Raw genomic sequence first — 21854 nt, 5'->3', positions numbered from 1 at the left:
TTTGATTCGTACCTTTCTAATGTGTGCTATAATTTTTATATATTATATTTTTGAAGTCTTGCTTCTCCAAGATAATTCAGCCAATTGTTGAAGGGTTATGTTTGGTTCTTTTCCCAATCTGTTTAGTGCCCGACACCTGAGTTCAGCGTCCTAGATTGACACTAAGCCTTGAATAAAAATCAGTGGCGAAAATTATGAGAACACAGGCTTACCTCTTAAACGGTGTATGCTTTGCCGACGCAGTGTTATGATGCTGAAAAGGGTCCAAGATGGCGCCTGCGGCGTTATATGACAATGCAGTATCGCAGAATCTTGTGTGCTCTCGCGCACATATGCAAATTTGGAGGATTGTCTTTTATAAAAACAGGCCACTGGAGCAGATAGGGACAGATGTGAAAACGAGCCTACGGAAAGTACCGACGAAAGACGCTGCTGCAGTGAGCTGAAGTTTTTTGTGCTTTTTTTCTTTGCAACAAGCTATCTTGGCATACATTTTTACCATGGACAGATTCGACCAGAGTTTGATGGGTCCCCAGCTGGTCCTTCGGTGGTTGAATGGCTTGAGAAGGCCGAGTGCGTTTGCTGGTTGTGCAAAATTAAGGATCCAGCTATGATCATCCCATTGAGGCTCATTAAGGGGGCTTATGTCATGTACCAGCAGTTCGGGGATGAGGCGACAATTGAGCAGATAAAACAAGCGTTGTATGAAGCATTTGGTGCAGACCCTTTTGTTGCCTGGAAGCAATTCTCTGAACGTCAGCTGGGGTCAAGGGAGACGATGGACGTCTACCTGGCCGACCTAAAGAAGCTTGCTGTTCCATTCGGTGGTGCAAGTGACCTAATTGGCATGTGACTTTTTGTTTGGGCTCCCGGATGATGCCAGTCAGCTGTTGCAGGCGTTGTTGAAGCTCAATGAGCTTGGGTTGGTGGAGTTGTTGGCTAGAGCCCGAAACATCCTAAAGTCTCGGAAGCTGTTGCACACTGGAATGCACACTGTTGCACACTGGAATCGCCTAGAGATCCCATGGTGCAACAAATGTGGCAGCCCCAACCACATCGCCAGAGACTGCAGAAGCAGCATAAAGCACACCCCGGACTACTGACCACGGAAATAAGGACGCTGTCACCGATGCGACAAGCCAGACCACGTGGCACGGAATTGTCCAGGAAACAGCACCCCACCCAAAGCACCTCCTGTAGTGACAGTGCGAGTTGATGGGTGTAGGCGCTCAGTGCTGGTTGACATCGGATGCACCCAAACTCTCATACATAAGAAATGTTGCACCACATGGACGAAACAGGTCCCAGTATTAACTGTTGGTGGAGGCTCGCTGGTGTGTTGTGTAGTGAGCAGTGTCCATATAAGCATTGGCGATGACCCCCATATAAGCAGTGGCTGTGATGGCGTTGATGGTCGACAGGGAGCTTCTTGGATATGACGTTCTCCTTGGAATGGACACTATCACACAGTTTGGTGGAATCACCATGGACGGCGCCAGTGATGTGAGGTTTTATCAACGCGAGGAACAGGTCTGCGCGGCAATTACTTTTGATGAAGCCGACTTCCACGCAAAATATGACATGGACCACGTCCTGGAAGTGGTTTGGAGACCAACCACTAGTGTCCTTGTGAAATTGGCTGACAGAGTATCCTCCTCCCGCATGACTCAGGGCAGTACTCCAGGTTTGGATGGATAATGGCTGGCTGGATCTGTACTCAGTGGATGAGCTCAGGCCACCAAGGGGGCTGATCCCCCTGATGGCAAGAGAATGAACAAAAGGTCCGACCCATCATGGATTACCGGAAACTCAATGAACACGTCAACCCACACACGGCGGAGGCTGACGTCTGCACACATAAACTGAGGGAATGGCAGCAGGTACACGGCAATCCTGGACCTGCGAAGAGCCTATCTGCAGATACGCATCGAGAAATCGATGTGCCCGTTCCAGATGGTCGAGATCAAAGGGATTCGCTATTGTTTGACCAGGCTGGGGTTCGGCTTGAATATATAAAGAAAGAAAAGTTCAATTTTCCACAGACAACTAAAAACACTTGAGAATTTATTTTAACTCTCTTGAAAAAAAATATGAAGCGTTTTGCATCCAGAAAAAGTTTGAATAACAAAAAAGTGAAAGCAGAAACCCAATTGTGTATCTGTGTTGTTGCATTGAATTCTCGTAATGGAATGAATGCAGTTTCAATCCTTCATAGAGCCCATATATATTTTTCTCCTTTTCTGTTTTAGCGAGAAAACAAAATCATGCAGTTATCGACCAGAGTATAAAGAATTTTGAGCCACAGTAAAAAATATTTTTTTAACAAATATATACTGTAAACCGAATATGGCTTTTTGCAAAAAGGCAAAATAATTATATTTGCACAAGCGAAAAGTTTTGTCAGCTCACCAGAAAAAAAAATATTCTTTTTTCCTTTTTTCTTTGTGTGATTAAAACAAAAAACTGTTCACTTTAAAAAAAAAAAACAATACAAAAGTTAAGACTTTTGGATAAAGAAAAAATTCTGATGCAATAAAAATGTCATTGAACTTTAGAAATGAATTAAATTAATTCTTTTAGCAATAGAAAGCGTTGTATTTTTTCTGCTCACGACGTTTTGAAAAATACACTTTTCTCAAGGCGAGGTTTTTTGTTGTAGTTGGAAACTCTTTGTAGAGCCACTATTTACTATTTTAAAGAAGGTTAGTTGCTTATCCAAAGAAGATCATTGTGGGTTCTTTTTTCTAATTCATACGTTGCCAATGTTGTGTGCTTGATTAGGGGTCACAATATTAAGGTTAAAGTGTCCTGGTGTGCACTATGCGCGGTTAAACTGCGAGTGTAAAAGACTTCATAAGAATATCGTTTCTCTTCTTTTATAATTTTAGTTGAGGTAATTCAATCAAAAATAGATTTTTTTATCAATTACATTTTTTTATTTAAAAATATTCCTTACTTATTTAGATCAACATTCATATGATCTGCTTGAGTATCTCGAATAGGATTTTTATTCGTATTAAAATCAATACCATGTACTCATGCATAAACGTTGTTATGTAGGTTTCAAATAATAAACGCCACTTTGTGAATATTTAGCCAAGGTGTATTTCTAAGGAGAATTATTATCATGCCAAGATTTTCTTACAAATCATTGTACAGATAGACTGACGGGAGTCGAAAATTATTTTCTGCATATTTTATAAGAATATAATTTCGTTTTTGTATGTTCGTTACTATGTGTATTTAAAGTTGACAAAAGTGTAACAGAAATCCTAAAATTTTTTTTTTTTTTTTCATTTTTCTTAAACTTTTTCTTCTTCATCAACCAGATGTCTGACATTTGCCCCTATTTTAGTGAGTCCAACCAAGAGATCTTTTCAGGATTCTAGCCGTCCCTTTCAGTGCAATCGTTTGTATTTCACTTGCACTTAGTTCACCGGGTATGCTTGCTATGTACTTTTTAAAGTTCTTTTTCATAATCCCAGTTGCTTCTATGATGACTGGTATAATTGAAACATCTTTTAGTTTCCAATTTCGTTTCATATCATACATGTCCTTGATACTTTGTTATCTTTTCCCTCTCAGCTCTGTTAAGCCCTGTATCATTGGGTACACTGACCTCTATTACGGTCGTTTTTTTGTTTGCTCTGTCCCAAATCACATCAGTATGAGTTTTGCTATGTTAATTTAAATTTAATTTCTTCGAAAATTATTTACTGCATATTTTATAAGAATATAATTTCGTTTTTCTATGTTCGTTACTATGTGTATTTAAAGTTGACAAAGGTGTAAAAGACATCCTAAAAATTTCAGTTATCTTCTGTATGTGTTTCGATATTTATTTAATTGCCCTTTTTCCCAAAATGATTTACTACACACCTTACAAGGCTTCTCCTTTTTTTATTCCACTTGAGTAAATTTTTACGAGATCAAGGGGCCACCATTCGAAACTAACACTGACTTGATGGCCTTGTCTTTTATAAATCTGCCCACCTGCAATTCTTTGTCATAGAACTTGCTCACCTTTCCATTTGATGTTATTGGTGGTGGTTCATATTCCCAACTGCTTGTCAGTTATTTGAACTGCATCTCCACAGATCTTCCAATGGATGTATTTAAATACTTTAGTGTGGCAGGCAGTGTAAAGGCCATTTGCCAACAGGTTTTGGCAATTCAACATTAAGTGGCTTCTCTCTTTTTTTTTCATTTTTCTTAAACTTTTTTCTTCTAGGGGATGGGACATCCAACCGGATGTCTGACATTTACCCCTATTTTAGTGAGTCCAACCAAGAGATTTTTTCAGGATTCTAGCCGTCCCTTTCAGTGCAATCGTTTGTATTTCACTTGCACTTGGTTCACCGGGTATGCTTGCTATGTACTTTTTAAAGTTCTTTTTCATAAGCCCAGTTGCTCCAATGATGACTGGTATAATTGAAACGTCTTTTAATTTCCAGTTCCGTTTTATATCATACATAAGTCCCTGATACTTTGTTATCTTTTCCCTCTCAGCTCTGTTAAGCCATGTATCATTGGGTACACTGACCTCTATTACGGTCGCGTTTTTGTTTGCTCTGTCCCAAATCACTATATCTGGTTTAACAGCTGCGTTTTCTAGATATGAGCAGTAGGGATTATGTAGTCATAGTGAATGGTGTAGTTGTCATTCCCAACTGTTCGTTCGGGTATATGTTCCCAGGATTTTTTACTACACTGAATGTTGAGTTTCTTACATATCTTCCAGTGAAGGTATTTGCAAACTCCGTTATGGCGATCTGTATAACAATCATCTCCAAGTAGGACTTTTCAACTAGAAATCAGGTGGCCCACACTCTCAACCTTAGTGCTACAGAACCTGCATTTATTATTGTTGCTTAGACCACTCATCTTTTTGAAGGCGTTCGTCATGAGTGGCTTCAGTATGCATTTTCATGTGTCTATTCAACGATGATTTCTGTGTAAAGGAATTCGCACACACCTCACAATCATATGGTTTATCTCCAGTATGGCTCAACATATGTTTGGTTAATTTCCCATTTTCAGAAAATGATTTGCCACATACTTCACAAGAATATGGCTTCTCTCCAGTATGTGTCCTCATATGTCTTTTCATGCTTGTCATCCGTGTAAAGGAAATTCCACACACATCACAAGAATATGACTTTTCTCCAGAATGACTTCGAATATGCCTAGCTAGATTCTTTTTAGTTTTATATGATTTACAACATATAACACAAGAATACGACTTTTCTTCAGTGTGTGTTCTTATGTGTGAATTTAAGCTCGAATTCGTTGAAAATGACGTCCCACACACATCACAAGAATATGGCTTTTCTCCGGTGTGTATTCTTATGTGTGTATTTAAGCTCGATTTTAATGAAAATGACGTCCCGCACACATCACAAGAATATGGCTTTTCTCCAGTATGACTTCGAATATGTAAAGTTAGATTCTCTTTAGTTGTATATGATTTACCACATATATCACAAGAATATGGCTTTTTTCCAGTGTGTATTCTTAAGTGTACATTTAAGCCCGAATTCGTTGAAAATGACGTCTCACACACATTACAAGAATACGGTTTGTCTCCAGTGTGTATTCTTAAATGTGTATGTAAGCTCGATTTCTGCGAAAATGATTTTCCACACACATCACAAGAATATGGCTTTTCTCCAGTATGACTTCGAATATGGTTAGTTAAATTCCCACTCTTTGAAAAAGACTTAGCACATATTACACAAGAATATGTTTTTTCCCAAGTGTCTGTTTCCATATTTCTTTTTAAAAATTTCTTTTGCCAAAAACGATTTACTGCATATTTCACAAGTATATTGCTTCTATTCAGTGTGTATTCGCATATGTTGTTTTTATGTATATTCCTGTGAAAATCCTCTCCCACAAATGTCGCAAGAAAATGTCTCCACTTCCAAATTTAACTTCGGAATTTTAGCAGAATGTCTGTTTCTCTGAAACTAAAAAATAAGACGTCTATGAAACTAAGAGATTACATATATAAAAGCAAATTGTTTCTCCTTCGTGTTCAATTATATTATTTACATCAGTACGTGTTGTCGCATGTTCAAAGGTTTCTATTTGGAAATACACCATAAATTATGGAGATCGACAGAGGAATATATTAAGATTACATCAGTATGTATTTTTTAAAAATTAATTATTAACCTTTCACATTAACAGCATTTCGAGCATTTCAATCTTGAATGGTTTTCATTGTCCTGCTTCATTTAGAAATCGTAATCCATTTAAACCTTTAAGCATGCATTTTCTAATTGGAGCATATGTAAAACGAACAGAAAATAAAAATAGATTATGATATAAAATTTTCCAATTTCAACAGTATCATAGGAATTGAAACATGCTTAATATTATAGCTTTCTGAAATTAACTTGAATAACAATTCATATTATTAAATTACATTATCCAAGATATTATGATAATTTATTTTATCTTGATCAGAGTTAACAACCTTCTTTCGAGACTACATTATAAACAACAAAATTTAGAAACACCTTTGGAACATCTGGTAATAGTAGTTGTATGAGAGTTATTCAAGAGTGTAATAATAATAATAATAAAGCATGTGTAAATCGATTATCCACTTTTCTGGCCTAATTTCTTTACTTATTTATAACAACACGGTTCGAATCTTGTGTAGCAGATTACAATGTCTCATTTGAAAAACACTGATCACCTTACTAGAATGGTTGACATAGCATTAAATAATCGACCACCTAAGAAGGGTTATTACTAAAAACAACAAATAATTAACAATGCGCTTATTGGGAATCATGCAACGCTTAACCTAACCCATACTTCAGTGGAAATTTCCTAGCAACTCTCACTTTTCCTAAAACTTTGACATTCGATACTGCATAGCAACTGTAAGTCAGCTGAAAATAAGCAAAAATATAAAGCATCAAAAAACTATTGTAATTTACAGAGCTTTCTGAAACTAAAAATAAAACTTCTGAGACTAAGAGATTACATACATAAGTACAAGCAAATTGTTTCTCACCTGAGAATAAATAAAGCAAAATAATTAATAGGAACTCAGTAAAACTATCTTATTCCACCTCTGCCAACTTAGCCAACACAATAATAAGCTCTAATAACAGACAAATAAGCAAAATAATGAATAATAATAAGTCAGTATCAGAGAAACGAGTTATAGAGAGAAACTGTAATTGCAGAATACCTGGGAAATGTCCGTGGGATGGCAAATGCTTACTCTCAGAAAGATATTATTTAAAGCAGTAAGTGTTGTCGCAGGTTCAAAGGTTTCTATGTCAAAATACACCATAAATTGGGATGATCGACAGAGGAATATATGAAGATTACATATGCATTTAAAAAAATATTAATTATCAACCCGGTGTTCAGTCATTAATTTACTATTATACATAGTAATCACATTACATCACAGAAGTTAGGAATTCTATTTTCTGGAAAAGTTTGTGGAAAATAATGAGCAATTTACAATCGCCCATCATTCAACCACAATCAAGGAACTTCCACAGTAATGCTGAATTTCCTGACCAGCCTAAACTCTTCCTTCGATTCTGCAAATAACTTTATCCCTAACTTTCCACAAATGCAATAAATTATCTGATCGTTTCTTGTCCTCATATCCTGGAGCCCATTAAAACTTCGACACCTTCAAAGCATGTGGATCAGATCTTGTCTCCACTATAATATTAAATAAATGAGCTGCTGAAATCATCGCTGTACTCTACAAACTCTTTGAAAAATGCCTTAGTGAATATTGATTTCCTGACAGTAGTAATAAATTCCCTGTGATACCCGGTTTCAAGAACTTTTCAAAAGAACTGACCTGCAAAATTATCGATACTAACATCTGATATTCTTTACTAAGAATTCTTAGTCAATCCAATGATAGTTCACACTTTTGAAAACTTCCTCGAACAACAATGTAAATTTAGAGCATTCTATTCAATTGCATATATTTCTAATTATTTGACAAGATAAACTTGTCTGATATTACAGTATTAATATTTGATACATTCATATTTTTAAGTTAAAATAATAATCCAGATATTATTTGATAGATTCACATTTTAAAGCTGAAAAAAATCAAGAAAGTTGCCGATTACCATTCAAATAAACAATACAGATGCGTGTGACCACTAATTATCAATCGATAAGCGTATATTAATCTGATCTTTACAAAACGATGATGCAACCTTTAACATCATTTTTTCAAAAATTTAATAGCATATTTTTCAAATCTTGAACATTTTGATGATGTCAAGCTCTAGGTGTATCAGAATTTTTGTAGGAGTTTTTGACACCCCTAACACGAAACTGCGAATAAAATATAAAAAACTCGTAATTTCTCTTTTAAAAGTGGGTTGTTTATTTTCTTTATGGATTATACTTCCTAAATAAACTTTTAAAGTTGTTTTAAAAGTAATAGAAATATTTTTTTATTTTTTAAAAAACAGAAATGAATTTTACGAACTCAATATTTTTCAATTTTTAAACTTTAAAAATCTATCAAAATTTTTCTATTGATTCTATTTTTACGATATTTTCAGGGTCAATGTGAAATTTTATGCTCTTTCCAATAAACTGAATATAATATTTTAGACAAATGTTTTTTTTATAATTCACGCTCCCCCCATTTTCAAGTGTTTATTAAGATGTAAATAATTAGTTTACTCACCAAAGTCTTATATATCACAAATAGAAGAGAAAAGGTCAATAAATAATATATTCAAATTTAAAACAAAAAAGTAGTGTTTTTTAGAAATGTACCTGTAAAGTTCGAAGTTTAAAACATTTAAAAAAAAAACACGTTGTTTTTTGTTTTTGTTTTTTTGTTTAATGAAACCTTGGTCCTTGCTCCTTTAATTGAAAAAAAATTAGGGCTTGAATTACATTTTTCGAGGAGTTATAAGCTTGGAAAGATGGGGTGGAATTATTCACTATTTTTCACGAATTTTCTGACACACCTAGTAAATCTCATTTCAGTTATAATCCTTGAAGGATTTTATTATAAAACCAAATTCCTATTGCCTCAACTTTTTAAAGTTATTTTCTGACATTCTTATATAGTTTCTCTTTGTGTTTACATCATATCTTTCTCTTTTATTATTTCATCTGGCTCTATTCATCTGCATTGTGTAGTTTATTTTGTGCTTCTCTACCTTTATTATTTTCAAGTCCAGACGATCAAGTCATTCAAGTTTTCTCTTTTATTTATTTTATCATCTTTCTACATATTTACGCCACAATAACACTACTATTATAGTAAAATCAGATTTATACCACAATAACACTACTATTATAGTAAAATCAGATTTATGCAACAATAACACTACTATTATAGTAAAATCAGATTTATATCAAAATATCACTAATATTATAGTAAAATCAGATTTATACCACAATAACACTACTATTATAGTAAAATCAGATTTATACCACAATAACACTACTATTATAGTAAAATCAGATTTATGCAACAATAACACTACTATTATATTAAAATCAGATTTATACCACAATAACACTAATATTATAGTAAAATCAGATTTATATCAAAATATCACTAATATTATAGTAAAATCAGATTTATACCACCATAACACTATTATTATAGTAAAATCAGATTTATACCACAATAACACTACTATTATAGTAAAATCAGATTTATACCACAATAACACTACTATTATAGTAAAATCAGATTTATGCAACAATAACACTAATATTATAGTAAAATCAGATTTATACCACAATAACACTAATATTATAGTAAAATCAGATTTATACCACTATAACACTACTATTATAGTAAAATCAGATTTATACCATTATAACACTACTATTATATTAAAATCAGATTTATACCATTATAACACTACTATTATATTAAAATCAGATTTATACCATTATAACACTACTATTATATTAAAATAAGATTTATGCCACAATAACACTAATATTATAGTAAAATCAGATTTATATCAAAATATCACTAATATTATAGTAAAATCAGATTTATACCACAATAACACTATTATTATAGTAAAATCAGATTTATACCACAATAACATTACTATTATAGTAAAATCAGATTTATACCACAATAAGACTACTATTATAGTAAAATCAGATTTATACCACAATAACACTACTATTATAGTAAAATCAGATTTATACCACAATAACACTACTATTATAGTAAAATCAGATTTATGCAACAATAACACTACTATTATAGTAAAATCAGATTTATATCAAAATATCACTAATATTATAGTAAAATCAGATTTATACCACAATAACACTACTATTATAGTAAAATCAGATTTATACCACAATAACACTACTATTATAGTAAAATCAGATTTATGCAACAATAACACTACTATTATATTAAAATCAGATTTATACCACAATAACACTAATATTATAGTAAAATCAGATTTATATCAAAATATCACTAATATTATAGTAAAATCAGATTTATACCACCATAACACTATTATTATAGTAAAATCAGATTTATACCACAATAACACTACTATTATAGTAAAATCAGATTTATACCACAATAACACTACTATTATAGTAAAATCAGATTTATGCAACAATAACACTAATATTATAGTAAAATCAGATTTATACCACAATAACACTAATATTATAGTAAAATCAGATTTATACCACTATAACACTACTATTATAGTAAAATCAGATTTATACCATTATAACACTACTATTATATTAAAATCAGATTTATACCATTATAACACTACTATTATATTAAAATCAGATTTATACCATTATAACACTACTATTATATTAAAATAAGATTTATACCACAATAACACTAATATTATAGTAAAATCAGATTTATATCAATATATCACTAATATTATAGTAAAATCAGATTTATACCACAATAACACTATTATTATAGTAAAATCAGATTTATACCACAATAACATTACTATTATAGTAAAATCAGATTTATACCACAATAAGACTACTATTATAGTAAAATCAGATTTATACCACAATAACACTATTATAGTAAAATCAGATTTATGCAACAATAACACTAATATTATAGTAAAATCAGATTTATACCACAATAACACTAATATTATAGTAAAATCAGATTTATACCACTATAACACTACTATTATATTAAAATCAGATTTATACCATTATAACACTACTATTATATTAAAATCAGATTTATACCACAATAACACTAATATTATAGTAAAATCAGATTTATATCAAAATATCACTAATATTATAGTAAAATCAGATTTATACCACAATAACATTATTATTATAGTAAAATCATATTTATACCACAATAAGACTACTATTATAGTAAAGTCAGATTTATACCACAATAAGACTACTATTATAGTAAAATCAGATTTATACCACAATAACACTAATATTATAGTAAAATCAGATTTATACCACAATAACACTACTATTATAGTAAAATCAGATTTATACAACTATAACACTACTATTATATTAAAATCAGATTTATACCACAATAACACTAATATTATAGTAAAATCAGATTTATACCACAATAACACTACTATTATAGAAAAATCAGATTTATACCACAATATCACTACTATTATAGTAAAATCAGATTTATACAACAATAACACTAATATAATAGTAAAATCAGATTTATACCACAATAACATTACTAATTTAGTAAAATTAGATTTATACCACAATAACACTAATATTATAGTAAAATCAGATTTATACCACTATAACACTACTATTATATTAAAATCAGATTTATACCACAATATCACGACTATTATAGTAAAATCAGATTTATACCACAATAACACTAATATTATAGTAAAATCAGATTTATACCAGAATAAAACTACTATTATAGTAAAATTAGATTTATACCACAATAACACTAATATTATAGTAAAATTAGATTTATACCACAATAACACTAATATTATAGTAAAATCAGATTTATACCACAATAACATTACTATTATAGTAAAATCATATTTATACCACAATAACACTAATATTATAGTAAAATCAGATTTATACCACTATAACACGACTATTATATTAAAATCAGATTTATACCACAATAAAACTACTTTTATAGTAAAATCAGATTTATACCACAATAACACTAATATTATAGTAAAATCAGATTTATACCACAATAACACTACTATTATAGTAAAATCAGATTTATACCACAATAACACTAATATTATAGTAAAATCAGATTTATACCACAATAACACTACTATTATAGTAAAATTAGATTTATACCACTATAACACTACTATTATATTAAAATCAGATTTATACATCAATAACACTACTATTAAAGTAAAATCAGATTTATACCACTATAACACTACTATTATATTAAAATCAGATTTATACCACAATAACACTACTATTATAGTAAAATCAGATTTATACCACACTAACACTACTATTATAGTAAAATCAGATTCATACCACTATAACACTACTATTATATTAAAATCAGATTTATACCACAATAACACTACTATTATAGTAAAATCAGATTTATACCACAATAACACTACTATTATAGTAAAATCAGATTTATACCACAATAACACTAATATTATAGTAAAATCAGATTTATACCACAATAACACTAATATTATAGTAAAATCAGATTTATACCACAATAACACTAATATTATAGTAAAATAAGATTTATACACACAATAACACTAATATTATAGTAAAATAAGATTTATACACACAATAACACTAATATTATAGTAAAATAAGATTTATATCACAATAACACTAATATTATAGTAAAATAAGATTTATACACACAATAACACTACTATTATAGTAAAATCAGATTTATACCACAATAACACTAATATTATAGTAAAATCAGATTTATACACACACTAACACTAATATTATAGTAAAATAAGATTTATACCACAATAACACTAATATTATAGTAAAATAAGATTTATACACACAATAACACTAATATTATAGTAAAATCAGATTTACACGACAATAACACTACTATTGTAGTAAAATCAAAGGTTTCAGCTTAAAGTTTTCTGGTTTTCAGTCTTTTCTTTTGTACAGATATTCTCACATTTTTTGTCTTTTTGAGACAAATTTAAATTCTGTTTTTGCTGTTAATAATCTGCATCTGCAAATTAATTCAAGTGTAATGTGAACAGACATCTTGCTGCTAAACTCCCTACATAGCACCCTTGCAACTTAGGTCCCTAATAGTACCTCCGTACATCAAAGTAGCAATGTGCCTTGTTTGGGGTGAAAATGTAATTTAAAAAAGATGGTGGGGCAACGCCATCTTACTGTTTGTTCAAGAGTTGTACTGTCACTATAAAGACAATGGTATATGGTTAGCGACATGATGATTTCAGTGTAGACATTTTGTCAACCAGCCTAGTAACCCGTTTCTTTTCTATTAGTCTTACGAAGGGTTTATACTTTTAGAATGTTTGAAGTTCGTGTGATCAAATATGATTAGTGGAGTCTCTTTAAGGTTTTATTTGTTTTGAAATCATTCTATCTTTTCTCTTTTATTTGATTTTTTTCTACAGATTCACACAACAAAATCATTTCTATTTTATGGTAAAATCAAAAGTTTCAGGTAAAAGTTTTCTGGTATTCAATCTTTTCTTTTTCACAGATATCCTCACATTTTAGCCTTTACTGAGATTAATGTAGATTCTTCTATTGATCGTAATGATCAACATAAAGATGTTATTTGTTTCTCCTGTCAGTTTAGACTCGTTCACACATTTGTATGGTCTTGCTAGTTTTTTTGTAATCATCTTTCCAGTGTATGTGTCCTCAGTCTTGACTCTCATGAATTTTGTTTAATCTGTATGAGGTATTTGCTGCAATCCACTTTGTTTTTTTTTTCTATTCCGTTCTCCTTCTGACAGTGACTACTCTCTTGTTGATATTATATGCAACACTAATAATAATGCAATTTCATCTGTCATCTGTTTTCAGTGATTTAATGCTCACCATTCTGATTGACTCTCTCACTTTGATCACACAGGCCTTGCTGATGAAACCTGCCTTATCATTTCTCCGTCTCATGATTTGTCTCAAATTATCACCTTCCCTAAATACTTTCATGATAATGAACTTCATTAACAATCTTTGTTTGAGTTTTTTTCTTTTCTGTTCTTAAATCATTTTGCACTTCTTGTTCATTTAATTCTTATTATCATGCTGTTGTTGATGCTGAGATTGATTTTTCTGTTATGACTTCAATTGATCGTCCCTTCCATATTAAGACGTTTAACTCCAGTGAAGCTGATTGGGATGTGTTTCACAGCTCCCTATATGACATTGTATTGGGTCCTATTTCTGGTATGTTTTCTAATGCTGCTGCTAAAGTGATTATTGACTGGGGTTTGTTCGGAATTGACACCTTCATTTTTCATCATCAGTTTCAAAGCAAACCTTATTCTCCTCTGTGGTCTTCATCTGTTTGTGCTTTTACCCTTGCCTATCATAATCATTATTTCAATCAGCATCGTTGTGATGGTTCTAAGACAAACCTATAGAAGAGCTAGTAATGTCGGCAAGAAAGCAACATTTGAGGTTGTCTACATATTCTCAAAGTACTCGTGATAATTTTATATCAAAAGGTTGGCCCTTGTCGTTTTTGAAGGATCTATAATAATGTTATTAATAGTGGCAAGCATGTAATTCCTGTTTTTAATGTTTTTTTTTTTAAGTCATTTCAATTTCCAAGGACGTAGTTGATCTCTTTGCTGTCTTTGCTGACAATTCTCTCCTAACTCTGATGCTTTTCTTCCGAATTTTCTTTCAAAACGTAGTCAACTTCTAGATTCTGTAGCAATTAATAAATTATTAATGATTTAGGAAGGGGTAGAGACATTGGGTTAGACATTTAGAAAGCATTCGACAAAGTATGTCATCCTGGTTTTCTTCACAAACTTCAAGATTATGATATTTATGGTAAAGTTATTAACATTAGATTTTTTCGTTCTGATCAATGCTAATGATTAACTCTTCATTTTCTTTTTCCATCAATGCCAGTGTTCGGCAGGGGGTCTATTCTTGTTCCAACACTGTTTTTTTTTGTCTTTATATAAATGACGGTTACAAAAATTAACATTTACACTGAAGGCACCACCCTCTATTCTGCTATTGTTTCTCCTCCATTTTTTTGGATCGATTGAAATATGCAGCTGGTTTAGAAGTTGATCGGAGTTCAGTTATAAATTGGTAAAAAACATATTGTTATGTTTAATTTTAAGACTCGGCTATCAGCTTTCAATCGTATACATGTTCCTTTTCTTCCTGAGATTCTTACTGGTAGCGCTGCTCTCGATGATTGATCAATGTTAAAACGTCTTGTCTTTCATCTTAAATTTTTCTTTTAATTCATATACTTAATCTTTTACTTTTTCTGCTTCAAACCTTTCCCACTGCCACCAGCAAATTTAATAATTTAATTTACACATTGAGAAGACAGTCTTCCTCTCATCTTACAACATACATAAGTTTTGTCGTCATAAATCAATAATTCACTGAAACGAACTGTACCCTATAATGTGTTAGATGGGCCATTTGGTTTCAATTTAAATGAAAATCTTCAAAGTTGCATCCAATCCTACATTTTTTAACTTTTGAACAATCCTTTTTTCTTTCGATCTTATTATTTGATTCTTCATTAAATTTACAGAAAATGCTTATTTATTTTTATTGATATATTTTTTTTTATTTCATAGCATAGTCTTTTTTTATTTTAAAGCATGTTTTTTATTTTATAGCATGCACTTTTTTATTTATAGCATGTTCTTTTCATTTTATAGCATGTTCTTTTTTATTTTATAGCATGTACCTTTTATTTTATAGCATGTTCTTTTTTATTTTATAGCATGTTCTTTTTCATTTTATAGCATGTTCTTTTTTATTTAATAGCATGTACTTTTTTATTTAATAGCATGTACTTTTTTATGTTATAGCATGTACTTTTTATGTTATAGCATGTACTTTTTATGTTATAGCATATACGTTTTATTTTATAGCATGTACCTTTTATTTAATAGCATGTTCTTTTTTATTTTATAGCATGTTCTTTTTTATTTAATAGCATGTACTTTTTTATTTAATAGCATGTACTTTTTTATGTTATAGCATGTATTTTTTATTTTATAGCATGGTTCTTTTGTATTTTAGAGCATATACTTTTTTATTTTATAGCGTGCACTTTTTTATTTATAGCATGTTCTTTTTATTTTATAGCACGTTCTTTTTTATTTTATAGCATGTACCTTTTTATTTATTGCATGCACTTCTTTATTTATAGAATGTACTTTTTTATTTCATAGCATGTTCTTTTTATTTTATAGCATGTTTTTTTTATTTCATAGCATGTACTTTTTATTTTTTAGCATGTACATTTTATTTTATAGAATGTTATTTCTATTTCATAGCAAGTACTTTTTTATCTGTAGCATGTTCTTTTTTATTTTATAGCATGGTCTTTTTTTATTTTATAGCATGTACTTTTTTATTTATAGCATGTTCTTTTTTATTTTATAGCATGTACTTTTTTATTTATAGCATGTTCTTTTTTATTTTATAGCATGGTCTTTTTTATTTTATACCATGGTCTTTTTTATTTTATAGCATGTACTTTTTATTTTTTTAACATGTACTTTTTTATTTTATAGAATGTTCTTTTTTATTTCATAGCATGTTTTCTTTATTTATAGTATGTACTTTTTTTATTTTATGGCATATTTTTTATTCTATAGAATGTTCTTTTTTATTTTATAGAATGCCTTTTTTATTTTATAGGATGTTCTTTTTTATTTCATAACATGATTTTTTATAGCATGTTCTTTTTTATTTCATAGCATGTTCTTTTTATTTCATAGCATGTTCTCTTATTTTATAGCATGTTCTTTTTTATTTTATAGTAAGTTCTTTTTTATTTTATAACATGTACTTTTTTATTTCATAGAATGTCCTTTTTTATTTCATAGAATGACCTTTTTTATTTTATAGAATGTTCTTTTTTATTTCATAGCATGGTCTTTTTTATTTTATAGCATGTTCTTTTTTATTTTATAGGATGCCTTTTTTATTTTATAGCATGTTCTTTTTTATTTTATAGGATGTTCTTTTTTATTTCATAGCATGATTTATTTTATTTTATAGCATTTTCTTTTTATATATAGCATGCCCTTTTTTATTTTATAGTATGTTCTTTTTTATTTCATCACATGTTCTTTTGTATTTTATAGCATGGACTTTTTTTATTTTATAGCATGGACATTTTATTCATAGCATGTTCTTTTTTCATTTTATATCATGTTCTTTTTATTTCATAGCATGTTGTTCTTTATTTATAGTATGTACTTTTTTATTTCATGGCATGCTATTTCTTATTTTATAACATGTTCTTTTTTATTTTATAGCATGTTCTTTTTACTTTATAGCATGTACTTTTTTATTTGTTAGTATGTTCTTTTTTATTTCATAGCGTGTATTTTTTTATTCATATTTTTTTATAGCATGATCTTTTTTATAGCATGGACTTTTTTATTTTATAGCATGTATTTTTTATTTTATAGCATGTATTTTTTATTATATAGAATGTATATTTTCTTTTATAGTATGTTTTTTTATTTATAGCATGTATTTTTTTATTTAATAGCATGTATTTTTTTATTTTATAGTATGTTTTTATAGTATTTTTATTTATAGCATGTATTTTTTATTTTATAGCCTGTTTTTTATTTTATAGCAAGTATTTTTTTATTTTATAGCATGTATTTTTTTCATTCATAGTATTTTTATTTTATGGCATGTATTTTTTTCATTCATAGTATTTTTTTATTTTATGGCATGTATTTTTTATTTCATAGCATATATTTTTTATTTTATCGATTGTATTTTTTTCTTTTATAGTATTTATTTTTTAATTTTATAGCATTTTTTTATTTATAGCATGTATTTTTTATTGTATAGATTGTTTTTTTATTTTATAGCACATATTTTTTTTACTTTATAGTATGTTTTTTTATTTTATAGTATTCTTTTTGATTTATAGAATGTATTTTTTTATTTCATAGCATGTAATTTTTTTATTTTATAGCATGTAATTTTTTTATTTTATAGCATGTATTTTTTTATTTTATAGTATGTTTTTTCTTTATTTTATAGCATGTATTTTTTATTTTATAGTATGTATTTTTTATTTTATAGCATGTATTTTTTATTTTATAGTATGTATTATTTTTTATAGCATGTATTTTTATTGTATAGTATGTTTTTTATTTTATAGTATTTTTTATTTCATACCATATATTTTTATTTTATAGCATATTTTTTTATTTTATAGTATGTTTTTTTATTTTATAGCATGTATTTCTTTATTTTATAGATTGTAATTTTTTCTTTTATAGTATGTTTTTTTTATTTTATAGCATTTTTTATTTATAGCATGTATTTTTTATTTTATAACATGTTTTATTTTATTTCATAGCATGTATTTTTTTTATTTTATAACATGTATTTATTTATTTTATAGTATGTTTTTCTTTATTTTATAGCATTTATTTTTTATTTTATAGCATGTATTTTTATAGCATGTATTATTTATTTATAGCATGTATTTTTTATTTTATAGTATGTTTTTTATTTTATTTTATAGTATTTTTTTATTTCATAGCATATATTTTTTATTTTATAGCATGTATTTTTTTCTTTTATAGTATGTTTTTTTTATTTTATAGCATGTACATTTTATTTTATACCATGTATTTTTTATTTTATAGCATTTTTTATTTTATAGCATGTATTTTTTAATTTATAACATGTACTTTTTTATTTTATAGCATGTATTTTTTTTATTTTATGGCAAGTATTTTTTATTTCATAGTATGTATTTTTTATTTTATAGTACTTTTTTATTTATAGCATGTATTTTTTATTTTATACCATGTATTTTTTTATTTTATACCATGTATTTTTTTATTTATAGCATGTATTTTTTATTTTATACCATGTATTTTTATTTTATACCATGTATTTTTTTATTATACCATGTATTTTTTTATTTCATAGTATGTTTTTTTATTTTATAGTATAGCATATATTTTTTTTTATTTTATAGCATGTATTTGTTTATTTTATAGCATGTATTTATTTATTTTATAGTATGTTTTTATTTTATAGCACGTATTTTATTTTATAGCATTATTTTTTATTTTATAGCATGTTCTTTTTTAGTCATAGCATGTTCTTTTTTATTTTATAGAATGTTCATTTTATTTCATAGCATGCTTTTTTATTTTATAGCATGTTTTTTTTATTTTTTAGCATGTACTTTTTATTTTTTAGCATGTACATTTTATTTTATAGAATGTTATTTCTATTTCATAGCAAGTACTTTTTTATTTGTAGCATGGACTTTTTTATTTATAGCATGTTCTTTTTTATTTTATAGCATGGTCTTTTTTTATTTTATAGCATGTACTTTTTATTTTTTACCATGTACTTTTTTATTTTATAGAATGTTCTTTTTTATTTCATAGCATGTTTTCTTTATTTATAGCATGTTCTTTTTTATTTTATGGCATGTTATTTTTTATTCTATAGCATGTTCTTTTTTATTTTATAGCATGTACTTTTTATTTTATAGAATGTTCTTTTTATTTCATAGCATGTTTTTTTTTATTTTATAGCATGTTCTTTTTATTTTATAGCATGGACTTTTTTATTTTATAGCATGGACTTTTTTATTTTATAGCATTGACATTTTTTATTTTATAGCATGGACATTTTTATTTTATAGCATGGACATTTTTATTTTACAGCATGGACATTTTTATTTTATAGCATGTTCTTTTTATTTCATAGTATGTTCTCTTTTATTTCATAGCATGTTCTTTTTTATTTTATAGTAAGTTCTTTTTTATTTTATAGCATGGACATTTTTATTTTATAGCATGTTCTTTTTTATTTCATAGAATGTTCTTTTTATTTTATAGAATGCTTTTTTTATTTTATAGGATGTTCTTTTTTATTTGATAGCATGATTTTTTTATAGCATGTTCTTTTTATTTTATAGCATGTTCTTTTTTATTTCATAGCATTTTCTTTTTTATTGATAGCAATTTCTTTTTGATTTCATAGCATCTACTTTTTTATTTTATAGCATTTTTTTTTCGTAATGTTCCAGTAAAATTGTTTTTTTCGTAATGTTCCTGTAAAAATTTTTTTTTCATAATGTTCCTGTAAAATTTTTTTAATGTTACATATTACACTGCTTTTTTTTTTTACACAAAAAAAGCAAAAATAAAGTCTTGCGTTTTTTATTTACTACTGAAAACCATAACTTTAGTAAAGGTATTTTTGTTTAAACAAAATAATACCTTTACCAAGTTTCTGATGAGCCGTTCCACTTAAGTTAACAAATTTACCGAACTTCCATTACTATCGATTACTATATTGTCCTTTTGACTACTCTACACTCTTTAGCCCTTACAATTGAGTGGCCTATCGGCCTTGATAAGTGTAAAAAAAAAAAAACACTTAGATTTAAATAAAAATAATTAATTCATTATATTCCACGATCATTATTTGATAAATACTGAAAATTTCATTAAAATTGATTAATTTCCTGATTTTTAGGGAATATTTAAGTAAAGGAAGGGGTCAAAATGTTTATACATTCATTTTGCACGTACCTATGTTTAATGTTTGTGCAAATTTTTAAAAATTCCAACGCGTAGTTATTGAAAAAAAGTGCAGACAGACGAAGGGACGAACAGATAAGGGTGAATTTACAGGCCAACCCTCCTTTTTTGGGGGGGGGGCAATAAACGCAATAAAATTATCTTTTATATTTCTATACAATATATACAAGTAAATAAACGTGAATATATTTAAAGTCAATACTGTAAAGAACAAGTTGGAACTTTTATGAACGGATACGCGAACCACATTGTAGGTCGACTTCCGGTTTAAGTTATTGCAGATAAGAATGAGTTAAACTTTATGATTGAAAAAAAAAGTATGTGGGATTGCACGGAATTCTGTATTATCATTCTTCGTTTATATGCAAACATAGAATGTTGGGTAAAATTCATTGAAAGCGGTCGGTGGTTCTATGAGAAAATAAAGCTGTGTACGCATTATAAATGTTTCTTTTCTGTGTCTTACGTTATACATTAGTACATTAGGGGTCATTTCGAGTTAAAAGTTTATTTACTGCACTCATCTGGACTAAAGAAAATCATGATTTAAATGTGTATGTCTCGATCTGATTTTTTGATCACCCGTCTGGTCGGCCATATCAGAGAATTATCGTTAGTTATTTAGATGAGACATACACATTTAAATCATGATTTTCTCTAGTCCAGATGAGTGCAGTAAATAAACTTTTAACTGGAAATGACCCCTAATGTACTAATGTATAACGTAAGACACAGAAAAGAAACATTTATAATGCGTACACAGCTTTATTTTCTCATAGAACCACCGACCGCTTTCAATGGATTTTACCGAATGTTGATTAGCAAAAAGGAAACGTAATGGTTTGGACGCACCTCACTAGTAAAAAAGAACATTTAAAAGTATTTTAAATCTAAATGATACTTACTTCTTTGATTGGCAATCTTCTTTCAACAAAGAAACAATAATAAAATGTGTTAATGAAAATAAGACGAGTTTGAGGCGTTAAAGTTGACATTTAAAATGGCGAGCAGAAAAGCAATTTCGCAGAAAATTAAAATAATTAT

At 28.4% G+C, this 21854-nt stretch overlaps 1 protein-coding gene across 1 annotated transcript; it reads right to left on the bottom strand.

Moving 5' to 3' along the window:
* Window positions 1–2009: 2009 nt before the first annotated feature.
* LOC145270978 (uncharacterized) lies at window positions 2010–21803 on the bottom strand. The gene is made up of 2 exons (XM_080126514.1): window positions 21716–21803; window positions 2010–5969 (listed from the first exon to the last, which is right to left on the bottom strand). Exon 2 carries the CDS (start codon window positions 5768–5770, stop codon window positions 4862–4864), a length of 909 nt encoding a protein of 302 aa, XP_079982640.1. The 5' UTR covers window positions 5771–5969; window positions 21716–21803; the 3' UTR covers window positions 2010–4861.
* Between the last annotated feature and the right edge of the window lie 51 nt (window positions 21804–21854).

This window comes from Euprymna scolopes, chromosome 46, assembly GCF_053919585.1.
Source record: "Euprymna scolopes isolate OS-2025 chromosome 46, ASM5391958v1, whole genome shotgun sequence".
NCBI classification, from domain to species: Eukaryota; Metazoa; Mollusca; class Cephalopoda; order Sepiida; family Sepiolidae; genus Euprymna; species Euprymna scolopes.
This window is presented reverse-complemented; position numbering and strand designations above follow the sequence as displayed.